The sequence below is a fragment of the Venturia canescens genome, chromosome 5 (assembly GCF_019457755.1).
Source record: "Venturia canescens isolate UGA chromosome 5, ASM1945775v1, whole genome shotgun sequence".
NCBI lineage: Eukaryota > Metazoa > Arthropoda > Insecta > Hymenoptera > Ichneumonidae > Venturia > Venturia canescens.
In genome coordinates this window covers 5,791,967-5,809,518 of record NC_057425.1, presented here as the reverse complement: position 1 = coordinate 5,809,518, position 17,552 = coordinate 5,791,967, and the positions used below count along the sequence as shown (strand labels likewise).

The 17,552-nt window shown below is 49.3% G+C and overlaps 1 protein-coding gene across 2 annotated transcripts; it reads right to left on the bottom strand.

Moving 5' to 3' along the window:
* Positions 1–14: 14 nt before the first annotated feature.
* On the bottom strand, positions 15–17,505 carry HERC2 (E3 ubiquitin-protein ligase HERC2). Of its 2 annotated transcripts, none has more exons than XM_043418874.1 (11): positions 17,120–17,505; positions 16,777–16,997; positions 16,139–16,339; positions 15,838–16,051; positions 4,487–15,651; positions 4,072–4,395; positions 3,591–3,900; positions 2,432–3,153; positions 1,895–2,333; positions 1,397–1,775; positions 15–1,296 (listed from the first exon to the last, which is right to left on the bottom strand). In XM_043418874.1, exons 2-11 carry the CDS (start codon positions 16,967–16,969, stop codon positions 1,063–1,065), a joined length of 14,181 nt encoding a protein of 4,726 aa, XP_043274809.1. In that variant the 5' UTR covers positions 16,970–16,997; positions 17,120–17,505; the 3' UTR covers positions 15–1,062. The 2 variants fall into 2 exon arrangements, with proteins under 2 accessions (XP_043274809.1, XP_043274810.1); XM_043418875.1 differs by having other exon boundaries at positions 16,855–16,997.
* Between the last annotated feature and the right edge of the window lie 47 nt (positions 17,506–17,552).

Below are 17,552 nucleotides of genomic sequence, written 5' to 3'. Positions count from 1 at the left end.
AAACAAACGTTACGAATGGTATAATATAGATTTATTTTCGTTTCTTTTTTTCTCGTGTGTCTGTGTGTGTGTGAGTTTGTTCGTGTCATCTTTTTACTATCACTGAATCACTGGAATCATATAAGGCTATTTAGAAAATTCAATGATTCGTAAATAATAATGAAAATGGATAAAACATCATGAACTTTACAATGAGCGACAATTCAATTCAACGATGTCTAACTAACACTCAAACGAGTGCCTTTAACCGATTACTTTTCAAATATAATAATAACAAATTAGTATTGATTTTTATTATTATTTTTTTTAAATATATCAGCCATACGTAAAAACTCATACTTTCAAATTGTAGGATTTTCATACCCCTCGCTCTCTTTTCCCTCTCTTTCGTCGTCGATTCGCATCCATACATTGTTTCACTCGAAATCGGATCTTCTTTGACCCATTGACTATTTCTCGTGACATCATCACTCGCACTCGGTGTTCGGGGAGAAAAATAATAAACATAAATAATTTAAAGAAAAATGAAGTAAATTTTACCGAGCTTTGATTATACGATAATTCATAATGATTATTAAAACGAGGCGTCATATACCACTAGAATAGAGTAGACGATTATGTTATTGCGATCTTCTCAAGCTTTTTCACTCCTTCAATTTCTCTTTGTTTCGTTAACATTAAAATTCGAATTGATCGACATTTCACTTTTTTCTTTGCAATCCTCTTAAAGTCATTGATTATTTCGAAGCCTGACAGTCTCGTTTCTCCATGGGGACGCGATTCGAGTCCCTCGGTTTTCTCTCTGATTTTCGTTTCCTTCCATTCTCTCATTTTGTTTTAGCTTAAAGCCTGTTTCTTAAAATTATCACGTGCGAATAATATCTGAAATACTGATTAGGAAAAATAATTTCTTTGCAAAGTAAACGTCGGCCGGCAATTACAATTGAAGCGGTGCTTGTGGCCTCGGTTATTTGTTTGTTGTTTTTTTGTCTTCTCATATTTTTTCGTGTTTATCCAGTATATTTTCTTCGTGTTTTTTTCTTATTCTTCTCTTTCACGGAGCTATAGCGAGGTGTGCTCTTCACTGGCCAGGCTGTCCGAGTCGTCGGTGTCAGAATTGGTCGCTGCTTGCACTCTGGCGTATTCGTCCGTGTCGATGCTCTTGCAAAAGTGTATAGCGTATTTCAACTTTTGTCTAAGCACTGATTTGCACGAGTATCTCGGCATTTTCAAGAGGAAGAAGCACGTGTAGCTTTCTGGTAAAAAGTCATCAGGTGGGTTGTATTTATCCATCACCTGAAACGACAAAAACAAGGAAAATTTGAGTAAAACCATGTCTTCAAGGTAAAATTCTCGTCTGATAAAGTTTTTTTTGCATTTTCTCAACCGAACGAACCTGCAGCACGAAATCTCTGCCTCGAAAATCAGCAATTGTTCGCGGCAATCGAGTTCTTCCCCAAACAAATCGTAAAAATAGCGATCTTTCTTGATTGGAAAATTCCTCCATGACTTCCCAGAACCATTGGACGAGTGGAGCTGTCACTTCTATGCCCTTGTAAGTCGCGACGCCTTTAAGCAAAACTAGCGAAATATTTGGACTTCCGCATACCATTGTCTCGAGCTCAGCACCGCTGAACAAAGCGAGAAGCGGTACTGGCACGACCCTCGACAATCCTTCCCGAACTGCTTCTATTTGCGAGTCAAATTCGTGGAGACGATAATTCAGTGCTAAACGCACGTATTCGTGTCTATTCTCTGGGGTGATTTTTCGGTACCTGCAATCAAACCAAATTCCTCACTTGCCGAATTAAGATGGCAGCTCCCTTAATTGGTAGCAAAAAAATGGAAAAAAATGAAAAAATTGCAATGAAACTTAAACGAGTCACGGACTGACCTATTGGACAAAGGAACATCGTGTCCGACTGCCGAAGGCGTTGAAAAGGGCATTTCGAGTGTTTGAAAAACTTTTTCGTCCGGATTCATGTCGCGGATGCAGAGCAAACCGGGCACGTAATTGCGATCGACTTCGGTAAGATCGGCAGGCGTTAGTGCTATTCCGGCCAATTGTTTCCACACGGGCTCAGCGAGATTCAAACTCAGAGGACTTCCAGTTCTTATTGCGATACCCATCAATATACCGAGAAATTGAAACATGGTCGTGTGAAGATCGGAATTAGCCATTGGATTGAGAAGAAAACAATCTCGGTTCGTTCCATTGTCGTCACGACCGTTTGGCGTTGGTATGAATAATGGGAGTGAACCATTTTGTAATTCGTCGCACATTTCCGCTATGCTCTCGCTGTAACCACCGCCGCAATCGTCCACGCTCTCACCTGAAGAAGAATTTGCGTGTGAATATAATTTCAGGAGTTTTTATTCCACACGTTTTGCCAAATAAATGAATAGAGGATGTCGCAGAACGCAGGCTTACCAACAAATTTGACTTTCCAGACTCGATGTGGCAGGAATAAAACGTCTTGGGTTAGTAGACACATTTTGGCGACCATTTGTCCGAACACGGATTTGATGCCATCGGGTCCGGCGAGGCCCCCTTTGCTCCGTGCTCTTTTGACTTGTATCCTATTAAGTTCGATGACGGGGCCATGCTGTCTGTCGCGAACCATGGTGGCTTGAACGACTTTTCGGAAAGTGGCTTCTTTTATGCTGTAGACGAGCATGGGGGCTAATTTGTTAAGGCCCATGGGTCCTGAGGTAGGAAACATGACGAGAGAGGGGCATAGAAGTTCGGCGAAATGATGAAGCAAAACAAGACGGTTGTGCAGGGCAGCGAATGGCAGGTCTTTAACGAGATCGTATTCCATGGGCGTAGTCGCCGGCAATCTGCTCTGTGTCGCCTTTGTCGTACTCCAAGCCAAAGTATGAGCACTTCCGCATGCGACACGAGTTATTTTTTTCCCTTGGAGCGCGTGAACGAGCCGTGGACGTTGAAGAGCCCCCGTTGTCCCATCCCCCAACTGACCCTCGTCGTTATCTCCCCAGGTAAAAACTTCGCCCTTGTCCGAACACGCAACGCAGTGCAGAGAACCCGTCGCTATTGAAATTATTTTCTTTCCCTGAAGAGCTGCCACTTTTCGGGGTCTTCGCACGTGATCGTCCGTTCCGTGGCCCAGTCGATGATAATCTCCTTTTCCCCTGTAATCACCAATCGTTTTAGAAATTCGTCTGACAAAAGTGCGATCAGTAGTGATAAAAAATAAACAATTTCACCGGTAACGAGTGTGACGCGAGTGTTACACTTGCGTAAATAAACGGCTCATGATTCATACGAAACTCGATATTTTTTCGAGAAGCTTCCTTATAGTACGAGTGACTCGTACGCAGTAACGAGACGAATGAATGGCATTCATTCGTATCGCAGACAAATTTTAAATAAATCATCGAAATTAATATTTTTACAAAATTCTTGTGCAACCGAGGTTACGAATAGTATCTGAATGCACGCTTTTCCTTGTACGTAATTTCAAGTTATTTACATTTTATGAGACTAGTCTTGTTTCAATCAGAATGAATGATTGATGGACATTCAATAAAAACGAATGTTACGGTGCCAGTGGTATGAAAATACTTGCCAAGTATAAACAGCTCCGGATCTTGTGAGCGCGACTGAAAATTGACTTCCACATTCGACCTTGACGACGCCTAATCCAGCGAGAGATTCGATTTTCATAGGACATTTGCAACCGTCACTTCCTCCTCGGCCGAGTTTACCGTAATCACCGTCGCCCCAACTCCAAACGTTGTCATCATCGGTCACGCACAGTGTCTGTGCATCGCCGCTTCCGCATGCTACGTCTACGGCTTTGTAACCCTGAAGGGCACCAACGACTTTCGGCTTTAATTGGTCCTCGCTGTCTCCGTGTCCTAGACGACCGTATCGTCCTGAATCATTCACAACGTTGATTAATAATATTTTAATTAATATAATAATTTTAAGTAATATTCGTCCATAAAGATTTTTTTCGTCATGCAAATAAAATGATAGAAGTATTTGAATCCCTTAGTTTGTTTTTTACATAGACGATTAGACATTTAAAGTGAAAATTAGTTCACCTTTTCCCCAAGTGTACAACAATCCAGCACTGTTGATAGCTGCACTGTGATGACCACCGCAAGCAATGTCGATGATTTCCGTGCCGAGGAGAGCTTCGATGAGTTTCGGCCGGTCGAAAGACAATTTGTTACCGTGACCGAGTTTTCCATCGTCACCTTCGCCCCACGAATAAACGTGTCCTTCAGAGCTGAGGGCAAGACAATGTTTTCCACCGGAATTGACTGCTATTTTTTTAATGAAGACGTGCTGGATGGATTCGAGAAGAGTGGGCACGAGAACAGAGTCCGTGCCTCCAATGCCGAGTCTGCCCACGGCTCCGTACCCTGAAGTACACACAAGAATGAAAGTTGAGATTGGAACATTGGGAAAATGTTGAATCTGGAAAAAAGTGTTTCAGCACATGAGTAAACTGACCAGTCGAGTAGACTTTGCCGTCAGCAGTGACGGCAAAAAGTGTTTGTTCACCACCAGCAAGTTGAACGGGTCTCAAGGCGGAAAGACTTTCGCAAGGAGAGGGTAATTTCACTTTGGCTCCTTCGAGGCCTCCGAGTTGTCCTCGATGATTATGTCCCCATCCATAAATAGCGCCGGAGCTGTCCCAGGAGAGTGTCCAATCCTCGGGTCTCCTGTTGAGCCACAACAGTAGTTGTTCGTCGTGTTCTTTTTTGAAGAGTTCATGATTCTCGTGATCCCTGGTGCCGCCGTCGTCCTCGGTGATCATTTCGTTGATTCGTTTGGTCACATCGAGGCAGAAGTTTTTGGGCAGGGGTGTGCGATTGACGAGTGATTTGGCGACGCGCGCAGCGAGGCAGTATCTTCGGAACCAGGACCATTTGTGGATTTCCATGCAGCATGGCATGCTGTCGAGTTCGAGGTCACAGGCGAGAGCAACGAGCACCTTGAAGAAGTCGCTGTGCATCAATTGCTTTCCACCGCGAACCGCGGGATCCTCGTACTCGTATTGTCGCAAAAGAGCTTGCGGCAGAGAGCCCAGGAGGGAAGTTAACGGCGCGGCGTCCGGTCGGATACCGGGGCCGTTGACGTAGACCATTTGCAATTTCTTCAACGCCCACATTCTCTGCTGTGCCGAAAGGATGCTCAATTGACTGCATTGCGCCAGAGCAGCTGCGAGTCTGCCAACGATACTGCGCTCCGAACTGATGAGACTGTTGTCCAGGAGGCACTCGGCAAGGGCGATCGCAGGCTGAGAGAGAACAGCGCGATCCGAGCCGAGCTCGTGGGGCGCCAGAATCGCCAGGATCGGATGGACGGTGAAACGCCATCCCCATCCGTTGACCGAGCCGTCCGAAGAGAACCTCCAACGCAATTCGTCCCCTTGGATCCTAATTTCGACCGCCCACTCGCTCCATTCCATTCCAGATCTTATGGAAACCACGTGTCCAGCTCCGTCCATGATCGTCAAGGGATCGTGTTTTTTCTCCGTTGAGCATTGCCGGTCGAACTCGACCCTGAGGGCTTCGGCGCCCGGAATTTTCACGTGTCCCGTCAACGTCGTATCGTCGATGTAAGGATGCGGGCTCTCCTGGACAACGGGTTGTGGCGCGTTGTTCAAACAATTCGAATTAACGGCAGTGTCCTCCAGTTCTGTGACGCAAAGTTCCAGCAGCATGTTCCTAATGGACGATTTTGTTTTACCGAGAGCTATGAGTACGCTGGAAATGATTTCTTTTGCCGAATGACAGACTCTGTTGGCAACAGCGAGTTTTAGAAGATCGACGAGCATGCGAGCGTCGTCCTCGCTGAGGCTGGACGTGAATTCGTCCAGACCTGGCTCGGTGGAGCCGGCTTCGCCGACGACTTGAGCATTGGAGGTGAGAGTAGCGGCGATGACGCTCATCGCGCTCGTCGACATTTTGGAAGCTCTCGAGGACAGGCTCGCGGAGCTTGACATCGATGGGAAAATATTGTTGGAATAATCCTCGGGGGCCGGAGTAGCCCGGGGGCTCGATTGGAGATTGGAAACTTCGGTGACGTTGGCAGGAGCCTCGCCACCGCCTTGTGCGATTTCTCCGACGTTTTGGTAGACGGCAAGACCGACGCTGACGACGCTCGTCGTCGCCTCGGACGGTGTATCCGGGGGGCAGGATTTCTCGGTGCTGGTAACGACGTCGGTGTGGCTACGGAGGGCGGTAACGACCGCGCTTCGTGCCTGCATTATGTGCAGGGCGTTGAGAACGTGCTGGAGAGCTTGTTGTTTGGCGACGTTGCTCTCCAGCGACAGGATGATGTTCGACAGGGAAGGCCTGGCGTTTTTCGTCGAACTTACCACGTTGTTTTCCTGCGTCGCAGTCGTCACGAGCAGAGCTTGACCCAGGGGATCTTTGGCGGTTGCAAAAGCGACTGGTTCTTGATTGCTGGCTGTTTGATGATCGGTGAGGACCCAGGCGACGCTGTGACTGGAGCCGCAAGCGACGCGGTTCACTTTGGCGTCTTCTAATCCGTGAACCAGGGAAGGTTTGCGGTTGACGATCGTGGTGCCGTTTCCCTGTTGTCCGTGGTCGTTGTCCCCCCAGGCGTAGACCTGGCCGGTGTCCGTGACCGCCAAACAGTGAAGGGCACCGACCGCGACGTGAATGATTTTTTTTCCTCGAAGCGCTTCGACCAAAGTCGGCTTTCTCACGTGCTGATCGTTCCCATGACCCAACCGGAAATAGTCCCCCTTTCCCCAGGTCCAAACTTCCCCGTATTTGGTCAGAGCCAGCGAGAACTGAGCTCCGCATTCGACCTGGACGACGCCCAGGCCCAGGAGGCGATCTATGAGCAGGGGAGTGTAACATCCGCCGCTCCCGCCTCGTCCCAACTTGCCGAAGTCACCATCGCCCCAGGAGTAGACGTAGCCTTCTTCGGTGAGGGCGAGAGTCTGAGCGTCCTTGCTGCCGCAGGCGACCTGAACGACTCTTTGTCCGACGAGAGCTTTCACCAACTTTGGTTTCATCTGCGTAACCGTATCGCCGTGTCCGAGACGACCGTACTCCCCCAATCCCCAGGTGTAAAGTTCCCCGTTGCTCGCGATCGCCGCGGAGTGCCCCGAGCCGCAGGCAATGTCGCGAATCCTTTTCGACTTCAAGGCTTCTATGAGGCGAGGTTTGTCCAGGGACAGAGAATTCCCGTGACCCAGTTTCCCATCTTCACCCTCGCCCCACGAGAAGACCTTGCTGTCTTGAGTCAAGGCCAGAGCGTGGGTACCGCCGGAATGCACGGCTACTTTTTTTATGACGTATTGACTGAGGAAGGGAATCGGTTTTGGCTCGTAGACGTTGTTGTTGTCCCCGAGACCCAATCTGCCATTGGTCCCCTCGCCGCAAGCGTACAATTTGCCTTCCTGCGTCACGATGAACAGAGTTTTACTGCCCCCGGCAATGTGAACAGGCTTCAGCTTGGAAAGCACTTCGCTGTAAACGGGCAGCTTGATCTTGGAGCCCTTGAGGCCTCCCAGCTGGTCCTTGTCGTTCAGGCCCCACACGTAAATCGCGGAGCTCTGATGAGCGTCTCCCGCTCTCTGGGTCGTCATTTGTTCCTGAACGACTTCCCAGTCCGAAGCGAGGAACGAGACCGACGTGGCTAGTTGATTCTCGAACAATTTTTTTCTTCCGACGATCTGCAACGCGTGAATTTTACAATCGATGCCCCCGTTTCTGCACTGCTTTATCGCGATTTCGATGCAGGGATAATACTCCTTGATGTCTTGAAGCAACGTTACCGTTTCGTCGGTATTCCTCACCGTGATCGTCGACAACTCGAGGAGGCTGCTGAAGGAATCGCCGGCGCTGACCGCGACCAGGGACGGCATGTAACTGCTGTCCTGGGGGTTGACGACGATCTTGAGCGAATGGACCAGGATGCTGGGCAACATTTCCAGACGAATCCAGTGCTTGCCCTGGTAGCCGCAGCTCTGCCAGTACTTACCCGAGCCATCGACGAGCCTCGTGGCCCAGTTTTCCCTGGAGGATACGCTCAGCGTCCTTATGCACTTGGACCAATCGTCGATGAGCGATGACTCCGTGAGATCCTGTCGATGATACCTGCCGGGTTTGCCGGCGTACACGGCAGCGGATCCGGGCTCGGCGATGCGGTTGAAGCCGTGCCTGTGCGACCGTTTAGTGTAAAAACAATTTTCACACAAATTATAATTTTCGCAAGGTTTGCATTTGAATCTCGGCCCGGAGATGGGCGAGAGGTGGCAAGAGTTGCAGGAAACTGCGTGATGACAAGAAGGAACGCGTTCCATTTCGGCTGCGCAGCCGGTCCAGCTGCTCTGTTGAGGAAAATCAACCGAAACGTCTTTACCGTTGTTTATTATGCCCGTGACGACACCGACGCTCGTGTGATTCACCGAGCCCCACTTGTACTTGGGAATAGCGACCGACGACTTGACTCGAACTTTGTCCCCGACCTTGAGGGCCGGCGGGCCCGGAAGTGCGGGGGGATGACCGAGCAGCTCGATGTGGATGAATCGCACCCAATAAGTTCCGTCCTTGTGCTGCCAGGCGACGTGGACGTTCAAATCGTGCAGGCCTTCCAGGTCGATCCTCACCACCTGGCCTATGTCACCGTACTCGACTTCCTCGTAGCTCTTGCAGCAGCGCACCAGCATCCCGGCGACCACGTTGTCCCGTACGTAAATCGCGTACTCGTCGGGGAAGAGAAAATCCGATCTTTTCATGTACGTCGGTTGAGCTACGGCGCTGGCTTCGTGGGTCGAAGGACTGTCGTCGACGTCCTCGCTGCTCGAGTCATCCGAGTCCGAGACGCTGTCGGAACTGGAGAGGATGTCACTTTCCAACCCGTAAACTCCCGTGTTCGCTTTCTCGAGCAGCCAAGCAACTACGTTCTCGGCTGTGATGTTACTCTCGGCGACGCTCAAACTCCGGATCGCGAGTTCAACGATTTTTCGACGGAAGCCCATTTCCGTTAGGAGAGTCACGAGGGGACTGGCCGGCGAGCTTGCTGCAGTTTTTCTGCTGGAGCTGCTCTTGCAGTGCCGCTTTTGACTCGAGGTCAGAGACACCAGAGAACAGTCTGACGTTGGCGAGGCTCCCTCCGAGGCCACTCCTGCCCGGTGAATCGGCGTGTGCCTCAACTCCGAAGCCAGGTACTGCGACACCGCGAGGGCCGCCTCCTCGAGTTCTTTCCTCTTGAATATCGGCTTCAGGGGTTGCGGCTTCGTAGCTCTCATCAACATCTCCTGCAAGAGGGTGCTGCAATGCTCCTCGTCAGCTTCCGAGGTCGTTGGACACTTGAGCACTTGCCGGAGTTTGTTCTGGTGGCCGAGGAGGGCTTTGCCGGCGTTCAACGCTGCCAGCTGTTCCTGCTGGGTACGCAAAACCGAAGAATTCACGACCCCGGCGATGACTGGCATGCCACCGGGTCGCCGATCGAGCCTGCAATGTCCGAGCAACAAATTAGCCCAAGCGGACAGGAGCGCGTCGCTCATCGTCATTCGATCGAGATGGAACTTCTCATTGATCGTTTTGATCGCTGTGAAAGGTACTTTCTTCCGGGCACCACTTTCCCCGTGCATCTGAACGATCAATTTCGAGTGTGGAGTGAATCTACAAATGGTACCGATCTCGTTGTCGATCTCTACCAATCCTCCGATCCGAGGACGATCGTCCAAGCCTCCGATGACGATGAGAGCGGCCATGGCTGTCTGTTGGATCAGGAGACTGTGCTCTCCACCGTTTTCGTTCATTTGTATGTGGAAGAGCGGCCCGTCGCTCAGCAGATCCGAAGCCAAGGACAGTTTGCCGGTGAGAAACGAGTTTATCGTCCCATTCCATCCGGGCAGTAAATGCAACGATCTTATAAGCGCGATCAACTCCTCCGCCAGGGTCGAGCTGTGGGAAGCGGTCAAAGACACTCTGCATTTGTTGGCGTGAAGTTCCGAGTTTCCACCGGCTTCGCACATCAGTGCAATTTGACCGAGAAGCTGAAAAGCTTTTTCCAGGAAGGGGGTCATATCCGGATTGTCGGAGGTCCAGGAGGAGAGAACGGCCGAGAGCAACCTCACAGCCATTATTTGTTTGCACAGATTAGGATCGTTTTCTTCGGCTATCAAACTCAGGAGGAAATCGACCCAGGCTTGGGTGCTGAGGGCCCGACACAGGGACTGAGAGGTTGCGATTGACTTGAGGAATCCGAGAGTCGCCCAAGTCTCGTGGTGCTCGCGAGCCAGTTGGCTCGACATGCTCGTGTCGGTTTTGTTGACGGCGGACATGATTCCACGCAGAACCGAGGCGATTATCGTTATCGCCGAGGGTTCAATGTTGTCGGCGTTCGAGCCGCAGGATAATAAAATTATTCGCAGCAAGGAAGTCGAAGCTTTCTTGAGGTAGGTCGTCGGATGAATTTCCCGGGAAGGATCGACGACCGTTTTGTTCGTATCGACCGGGGAATCCTCGTCGGAATCGCTTTCCTGAGGGGCCGGTAGCTCGGCCAGCTTCAAATCGTACTTTCCCTCCTTGCCCATGCGATAGGAATTCGTCGTGCCGTTGTCCCACTGAACTCTGATCCAACCATCCTCGCCGAGTTCCCCGATGACGCGTCCTTCCCCGGGAGGTGGACCGTCCTGGTCGCCCCACTTCCAGTCGACTCCGCGCACGACTCTGGTCCCGGTTTTCATGAGCGACGCGAGTTCCAATCCGGTCAACTGGACCGCTGGTGACTTGCTCTTCTGAATGGCGTCCTCGTAAATCGCCGTTGCGTCTTTCTGCCTCGGGCTTTCTCCCTTTATCGAGGGCCCGATTTGTCGCAGAAGAGTCAATATGCTCGAGAGCAATCCTGAGTTGACGATCAGCCCGATTTCGTTCGCGTGATGGTGGTTCGTCAGCATCCCCAATATCGTCAGGAGGAATCTCGCCCTGGGCAATTTTCTCAACCACGTGTACGTTCCCTGATTCAAACTGCTCTTCCCGCTGACCTTCGCCTTACTCGGGAGCTCTGCTTGGATAACGTAGGCTCTCAAAGCCCTGATCGCCCAGGAAGCGATCTCCGCTTCGGCCAATTGAATCTTTACCTTCTGGTAAGGCGTCACCATCTGAATGTTGCTCAACGGATGAGTTATTCCCGATGCGAGGTCGTTCGCATTCTCGTGGGTCAAACCCAACCAGCCGTTGAGCAGCGAGTATTTTATTGACGTTATGAGAAAATCTTTTTTCAGTAATTCTTTTATCATGAAAATGCCACGCTCGCGGAGTTTTACGCGTTGAATCTGACAGTACATGGCTCTCCGAAGAGTTTCCACGTCCCCGCCGTCCTCGGAGACGACGAAATTGATCAAGTTCGTCATGAGCTCCTGCGGGTCGATGATCAACGGCTTCGTTTTAACTCTCTCGTGCAACTGCATTATAACGTTGGTAGTACTGAGAACATCCTCGAGCTTCTGGGACGCGGGGATTCCTCCGGTTGGAGTTGAATCTTTGGTCGTCGGTAAAGAGCCCTCTTCGGTTTTACCTCGAGATTTGGCGTTTTGTATCGAGGCGTTGACGATATCCTCCATCTTACTCGGTGACTCCTTGTTCCTTTTAATATCAGCCATGACGGTGTTAACGGCGCGTCGGAATCTCGGAAGGGTGTGCAAAATTTTGAGCTCCTGATAAGCTTTGACCTCGTAGCTCGTCGAGGGCCTCACTTCGTAGAGCAGGAAACGACACTTCTCCTGGGCAGGAGCGCAGACTTCTTTGTAGCTGCGATTCTGTTGCTGTCGCGTTCTTATGAGATTCCACTTAGTCTGATGAATGGTTCGGACCATGTCGATCAAAGCCTTCGACAGCTTACCGTCCCCGGTGGCGAGTTCCTGTTCGACCATTTCCAGGGTCTGATAACCCAGGGCGAGATGTTTTATGGTGACGGCCATGAGGAGACGTCCAATTTCTTCGACGGGATGGTCGCTGCAAAAATCAACGTGTGAGAGTAAGAAATTGGACTTGTTGTACTTGTCGATCATGGCGAGAAAAGTGTGAACGTTTGTGTCGGTTTTGTGGTTTTCAGCGAGGGCGTGAATGAAGGAAGCGACACGATCGTCCGAGTTTCGTTGTTGTTCGTCTTTGCTGCGGGGCCCTGGGAGGGTGGGCTCGGTCGGTGAGCTCGCCGGTGTGGAGTTGTTGCTTCGAGCTTCGCCCTTCTCCTCCTCGTAGGGGTTCGCAGGTTGAAGTACTTGGAGACCGCCCCTTAGGAAATTCGCGTTTAGCCATACGCTCGCTTCTTCCTCGGCGGGAAGCAGGGCGAGACTCTGACGCATCCGGTGAGCGTGGAGACCGAGAAGGAAGCCGAGAGCTCTCTCCATATCGAGAAGAGAGGAACAAACGTCCATCACTTCGATCGTAAATTGAGTGGTGTCGGGTTCGGGTTGACAATAGTAGCCAACGAAGCAAGAGTCCATCATGGAACGTGTCAGCTGAGCTGGCAATTGCTGAGCGACGTTCGGCAAGGCGGTCACCGTCGCGGGATCGCGACCCGCGTACCGATGGAACATCTCGAGGGTGCAAGTTCCTTCTTGGCAAACATCCTGCACGTCGTAAACGTTCCCATTTACGACGATCCAAAGGCCGCCGTCGCGATTATGATTCTCCAAGTCCGCCCAGCGAATCAGAGTCGGCTCTTCGCTCAAAGGAACTTTGGTGCTCTGCTGAGGCGCGATTATCCCCGGCCAGGACAAATCGTCCGCGTCCTCTTTTTCCGTGGAAGGTGCGAGCCGGTTAAACTGATCCAGGGCGTCGAGAACGGGACCTAAAACTTCGAGCCAATTCATACCGTTGAGTAACATCGCATTATCAACTTGAAGCAATATCATGCAAATAACGAGCTCCGGGAGCAGAATATTTATGATGTCTCCTTTGAGAATTTTCGTAACGAGAACTAAATTTTTGCTACTAGTCGACGCGAGCTCGCTCGCGATTGGCAGAATCTCCGTAACGTGATTGCAGATTTGAATGATGTATTTTTTCAGCAACGATTCCGCGCCGATGATCTCTGCGTCCTGAGGATCTTCGGTGCTTTTCGAGCACTGATACATCTGGGCAATGAGCAATCTTTGACAGCGAAGCAGGAGATTCAAACTCGGTGAATTGTCCAATTTTCGTTCTTCGCTTCGTGCGGACTGTTGCTGTAGCGATTGGAGCCGGGATTGGGTGATGCACGATCCGTTACGGATCAATTGTTTGACGAGCTGCAACAGCGAGATCGTCATATTTTGCTGTTTTTCCGAATTCAACTCCTTCGCCTGTTTCGTTTCGCTGGTTATTCTCGAATTCGAGGGCGTTTCTTTCTCGTCCGGGACATCAACGATTTCGGCTTTAATAGCGGCTTTGAGAGCTTGTTCCAAGCCTCCATCGGCCATCAGACTCGAGACCAGAAGATCCGCCATGAATTGTTGCCCTTTGTTGGTGTTCGGTTGTTCGAGACTGTTCGAGTTCGGCAGGAATCCGGACAAAGTTTTCGCCCTTTCGTTCGCTGTTGGCAAGAGGATGCTCCAGCCGGTCTGGAGAACGGCTTGGGCAGCTTCTTGAATCGTGGCCAAAATTCCGGGCCCGCTGGCGAGGCTGACGCAACGGTGTTTCAAAGAGTTCAGCAGCTGTGTTGAACCGAGACCGACCGTTTTACCGTCTATGTTGTGCGTTATCATCGCGTGTAATTGAAGTCTCAGAAGGTTCAAGGTCGAGACTGCGAGACACTCGCGGTCCTGTGTCGGGGGCCTCGTGCCTGGTAGCCCTTCGCACGATTTCGCTAATAACATATCGAGCAACTTGAATGTTTCCTCGCATATTTCAACGACGAAGGCGACTCTACTCGCAACGGTTCTGGTGGACAGGGACCAAGCGAAGCTCTGAGTAGAGCCGCAAACCAAGCCGACGATCCCTTTGTTGGAAAGGGTGGGACAGAGCGTTGGTTCGGTTACTGTACTTTCGAGAGCCGGATCGATTTGTCCGTAAACGTTTCTGCCCCAGCCGTAGACCTGGTGATCGTCCATGAGAGCGAGTACCATGACACCACCGACTGACAAATCCTTGACCCTTTTGTGCTTGAGAGCTTCGACTAGTTTGGGAAATCTGACGTGATTCTCGTTGCCATGCCCGAGGCAATAGGTGTTCCCTTTGCCCCACGTGTAAACTTTTCCCTCGGCGGTCAGAGCGACGGAAAATTGTCCACCGCAATAAACCTTTACGAATTTCACATCGAGAAGCTTGTCCCGAATCATTTTTGGAGTTTGAGATGATTCGCAACCGCCTCGACCTAATTTACCGTAATCACCGTCGCCCCAGGAGTACACGACACCGGTTTCCGTGCAACAAAGCGTTTGGGAATCTCCCGTACCGCATGCAACGTGCACGATCGTTTGGCCATTGAGAGAAGTCACTGGGGTCGGAACGAACATGTCGCAAAAGTTCCCCAGCCCGAGTCTTCCCCAATTTCCTTGGCCCCAAGTGTACAAAATACCGGCGCTCGTTATCGCCGCTGAATACGTGCTCCCGCAGGCGATAAAAACAACCTCCTCGTCAGCTAACTCTTCGATCATTTTGGGCTCGTCGTAGGAAGTGCCGTCACCGTGACCGAGTCGACCACCGGCTCCGACGCCCCAAGAGTACGGAACACCCTCTTGCGTCAGAGCCAAATAATGTTTTCCGTCCGGATGCGAGGCGATCATCTTGACGCTTTTGTTGGAGAAGCCAAAAATCCTCTGAGGATATTGGCTCTCGGAATCGTAGTGCATCATGTAGACTTTACCATTCTGCGTCAATATAACGAGCGCTCCGTCTGTACAACACAATTGTTTCACTCCAAGTTCCGCGATGGTATCGCAATAAAAGGGCGCTGAGCCTGGGCCGAATTTCAACGCTCCCCAAGCCATCACTTCTTGATACGTTTGCGTTTCGGTCTTCGTGAAAGTTTCGGCATTCGTCAGTAGCGGCAAAAAAGGCATTGCCAAACGACTCAAATTGCACATTATCACAACCGCTGCCTTACGAAGATCCACCGCAATTCCATCGTCCTCTGGCAATACGAGATATTTTAGAAGAACCTCGCAGGGTCCCGGACATACGTTCTCGTCTGTACGGCGACTCTTCGGCGCCGTGATCGAGTTCAAACGGCGCAGGAGCGGCACCAGAGGCGCCGATATGCCGGGCGCCATTACTCGATTATCCTGATTTTTTGATTTTCCACTCAGGTGAAGAAGCAACAACACCGAATCCAGAAGACTCGATAAAGTTCCCCGCTGCGCCACTAACTCCAGCAGCAAACACAATGCCGTGTGCTGATCCGCTACCGGAACCGGACACCATGACCTCCCGTTCACCACGTCACCCGTCACAACTTGACGGAGAAACTTCGCCGATTTATCCACCACGTCCAACCACACTTGCGACACATTGTTCTCCTCGAACAGTGTCGCCTCCGGTAACGCTTGCAATGTTTCCAACGACTCGGTCAATATCTCACGACAAAAATCTACGTCCTCACCCGAACGCCACGCACGCCGCAAATACGCGAATGAAAAATTTAGTGCTGCTCGCGTACCCACTCGTGCTAAACCAACCGCCGCTTTCTCGTTTGATTTCACTCTGAAATTATTACGAATCGTTATTTCATACTAAAATTCAAAGTTTCTGACGTATTTGAACGCTATCATCATTGGAGCGCACCAGAATTTTTTTTTATCATGAATCGGTTTTGCAAATTTTGAAAACGTTCTAAGTTTATTTGTAACTTGAATCTTTGGATTTTTAAAAAGAATTTTCCAAACATACATTTTATGTGTCTTTGGTGATGTTTTCATCAATGTTGCAGTGATTTCCTTGTTTTCGTGGGGTTTGTATCGCGAGAGAGCGGTGAAATATCTTCGAGCGACGATTAAGCGTTGTCGCAAGCGAGTTGCCGACAATGTACTATTCGCAACTTCATGACACAAAACTCTCTGCTCTCTGATAGAAGATTCTATGCAGGCTGTCCAATCGCTCGTGGCTACAAATATTGAGAAGTTAGTCAAATGTAACTGAACATTGCTCGCAGGCCAGTATCCGACAAACGGTTACAAAGAAAAATCCTTACAAGGCTGAGACCCCCAGAGCCAAGAATCTATCATACACTGAGCAGGAAGCGGTTTGTCCACGAGTGCAGCTGCCTTTGCTGCCTCTTCCTCATCCAATTTTTGACAAGGGCCGCAGTTGCAGCCGCTTTGAGGCCCGCAGATACCATCACAACATAAACAAGACAAAACTCGGGAGTTGCAGTAGTAATGGCCGCTTGAACCTGCAAGAGATTATTTTCAACTAAAATTCTACAAATTATTTGTTAAAATAATTCAAATAGATTATGATTTGTTAAGCATTTGGGATTAAGCGGGTACTGATTTTTATTAAGCTCATGAGAAAATATGGGTGCGTAACAGGATCAGAGCTATAAGCTATTGAAATATTGATTTTTTGCTTGGACAAAAAAATTTAGAGTTAGTTTGAATAAAGTCATATGTTATAACTGAAAATCAAAACAAGAAGAATCAAAACCAAATGAGACTGCTCTGTCAAACAGAATGCTAGGGTCTTTGTAACGTCTGTAAATTTTGTGAACCAACAAAAATGATTACTCGATAAGATGCAGATAGAGGGTTAGATATTGTGGACATGCAGTAAATTTACCAAGTAAATGAAGGCTACTGCAGAATTGTAAAAACATACAAAAAGTATCACCTTTTCTAGCCACTACACCGGCGGAATTGATAAGACCATCAGTGAAAGTTCTAACGATTTCTCCATCGCGTACCATACCGTTCCATAATTCCGCCAGGCCGTCTCGAGTGAGAAACTTTTGCAGATCGGTTTTCAGCCACTTTTCGTCGATACATGTTTGAGGTCTTACAATAATATTCAACTGGCCACTCATTTTCTAATCCTTATGAAGGATGAAAATCCTACGAATCACAAGATTGTTCAATTGAATGTAGAGAAATGGGAAAAAAAAATTGTTCTGGTAACCTGAGGTTAAACTCGATCACTTAGAACGTGAGTATTATAATAGAAAAACTGTGTATACCTAGACAATCATCATTATTTTATTTGGCTGAGCTTGTCTCCCTCGTAATTTTCGAAGCTGCCATCGCTAAACACATTTCATTTGCACTATTTGCATTACTTTTATAACACGCTGACAGTTGATGGAAATTGACAGGACTATTATCGTGTTTCTACGAGAGGTCGTTTCTATATAAAAAGTAAATACAAACGGTTTTTATGTATCTTTCGTTCGCGAGATTGTCAGACAATCGAGAAATTGTGTTGGTTTGTTTGTTTGATTCTCGTTTTACACAATTGTGTAAACACGGTTATTCTCTAACGTTGCGGTATTATTATTGGCTAATTGTAAATTAAGATCTACTTTGTTACGGGTGTAACAATTAAACGGGGTACACGATATATCCTTTGGCGTATTGATTGCGAAACGTAAATATTTACGGAGAGCATATATA

Coding starts and splice junctions, on each gene's coding strand:
- HERC2 (XM_043418874.1), bottom strand. CDS start 16,969: ATGAGTGGCCAGTTGAATATTATTGTAAGACCTCAAACATGTATCGAC. Junction 3,901..4,071: donor GTTGTACACTTGGGGAAAAG/GTGAACTAATTT, acceptor TGAATGATTCAG/GACGATACGGTCGTCTAGGA. Junction 2,334..2,431: donor CTGGAAAGTCAAATTTGTTG/GTAAGCCTGCGT, acceptor ATTCTTCTTCAG/GTGAGAGCGTGGACGATTGC.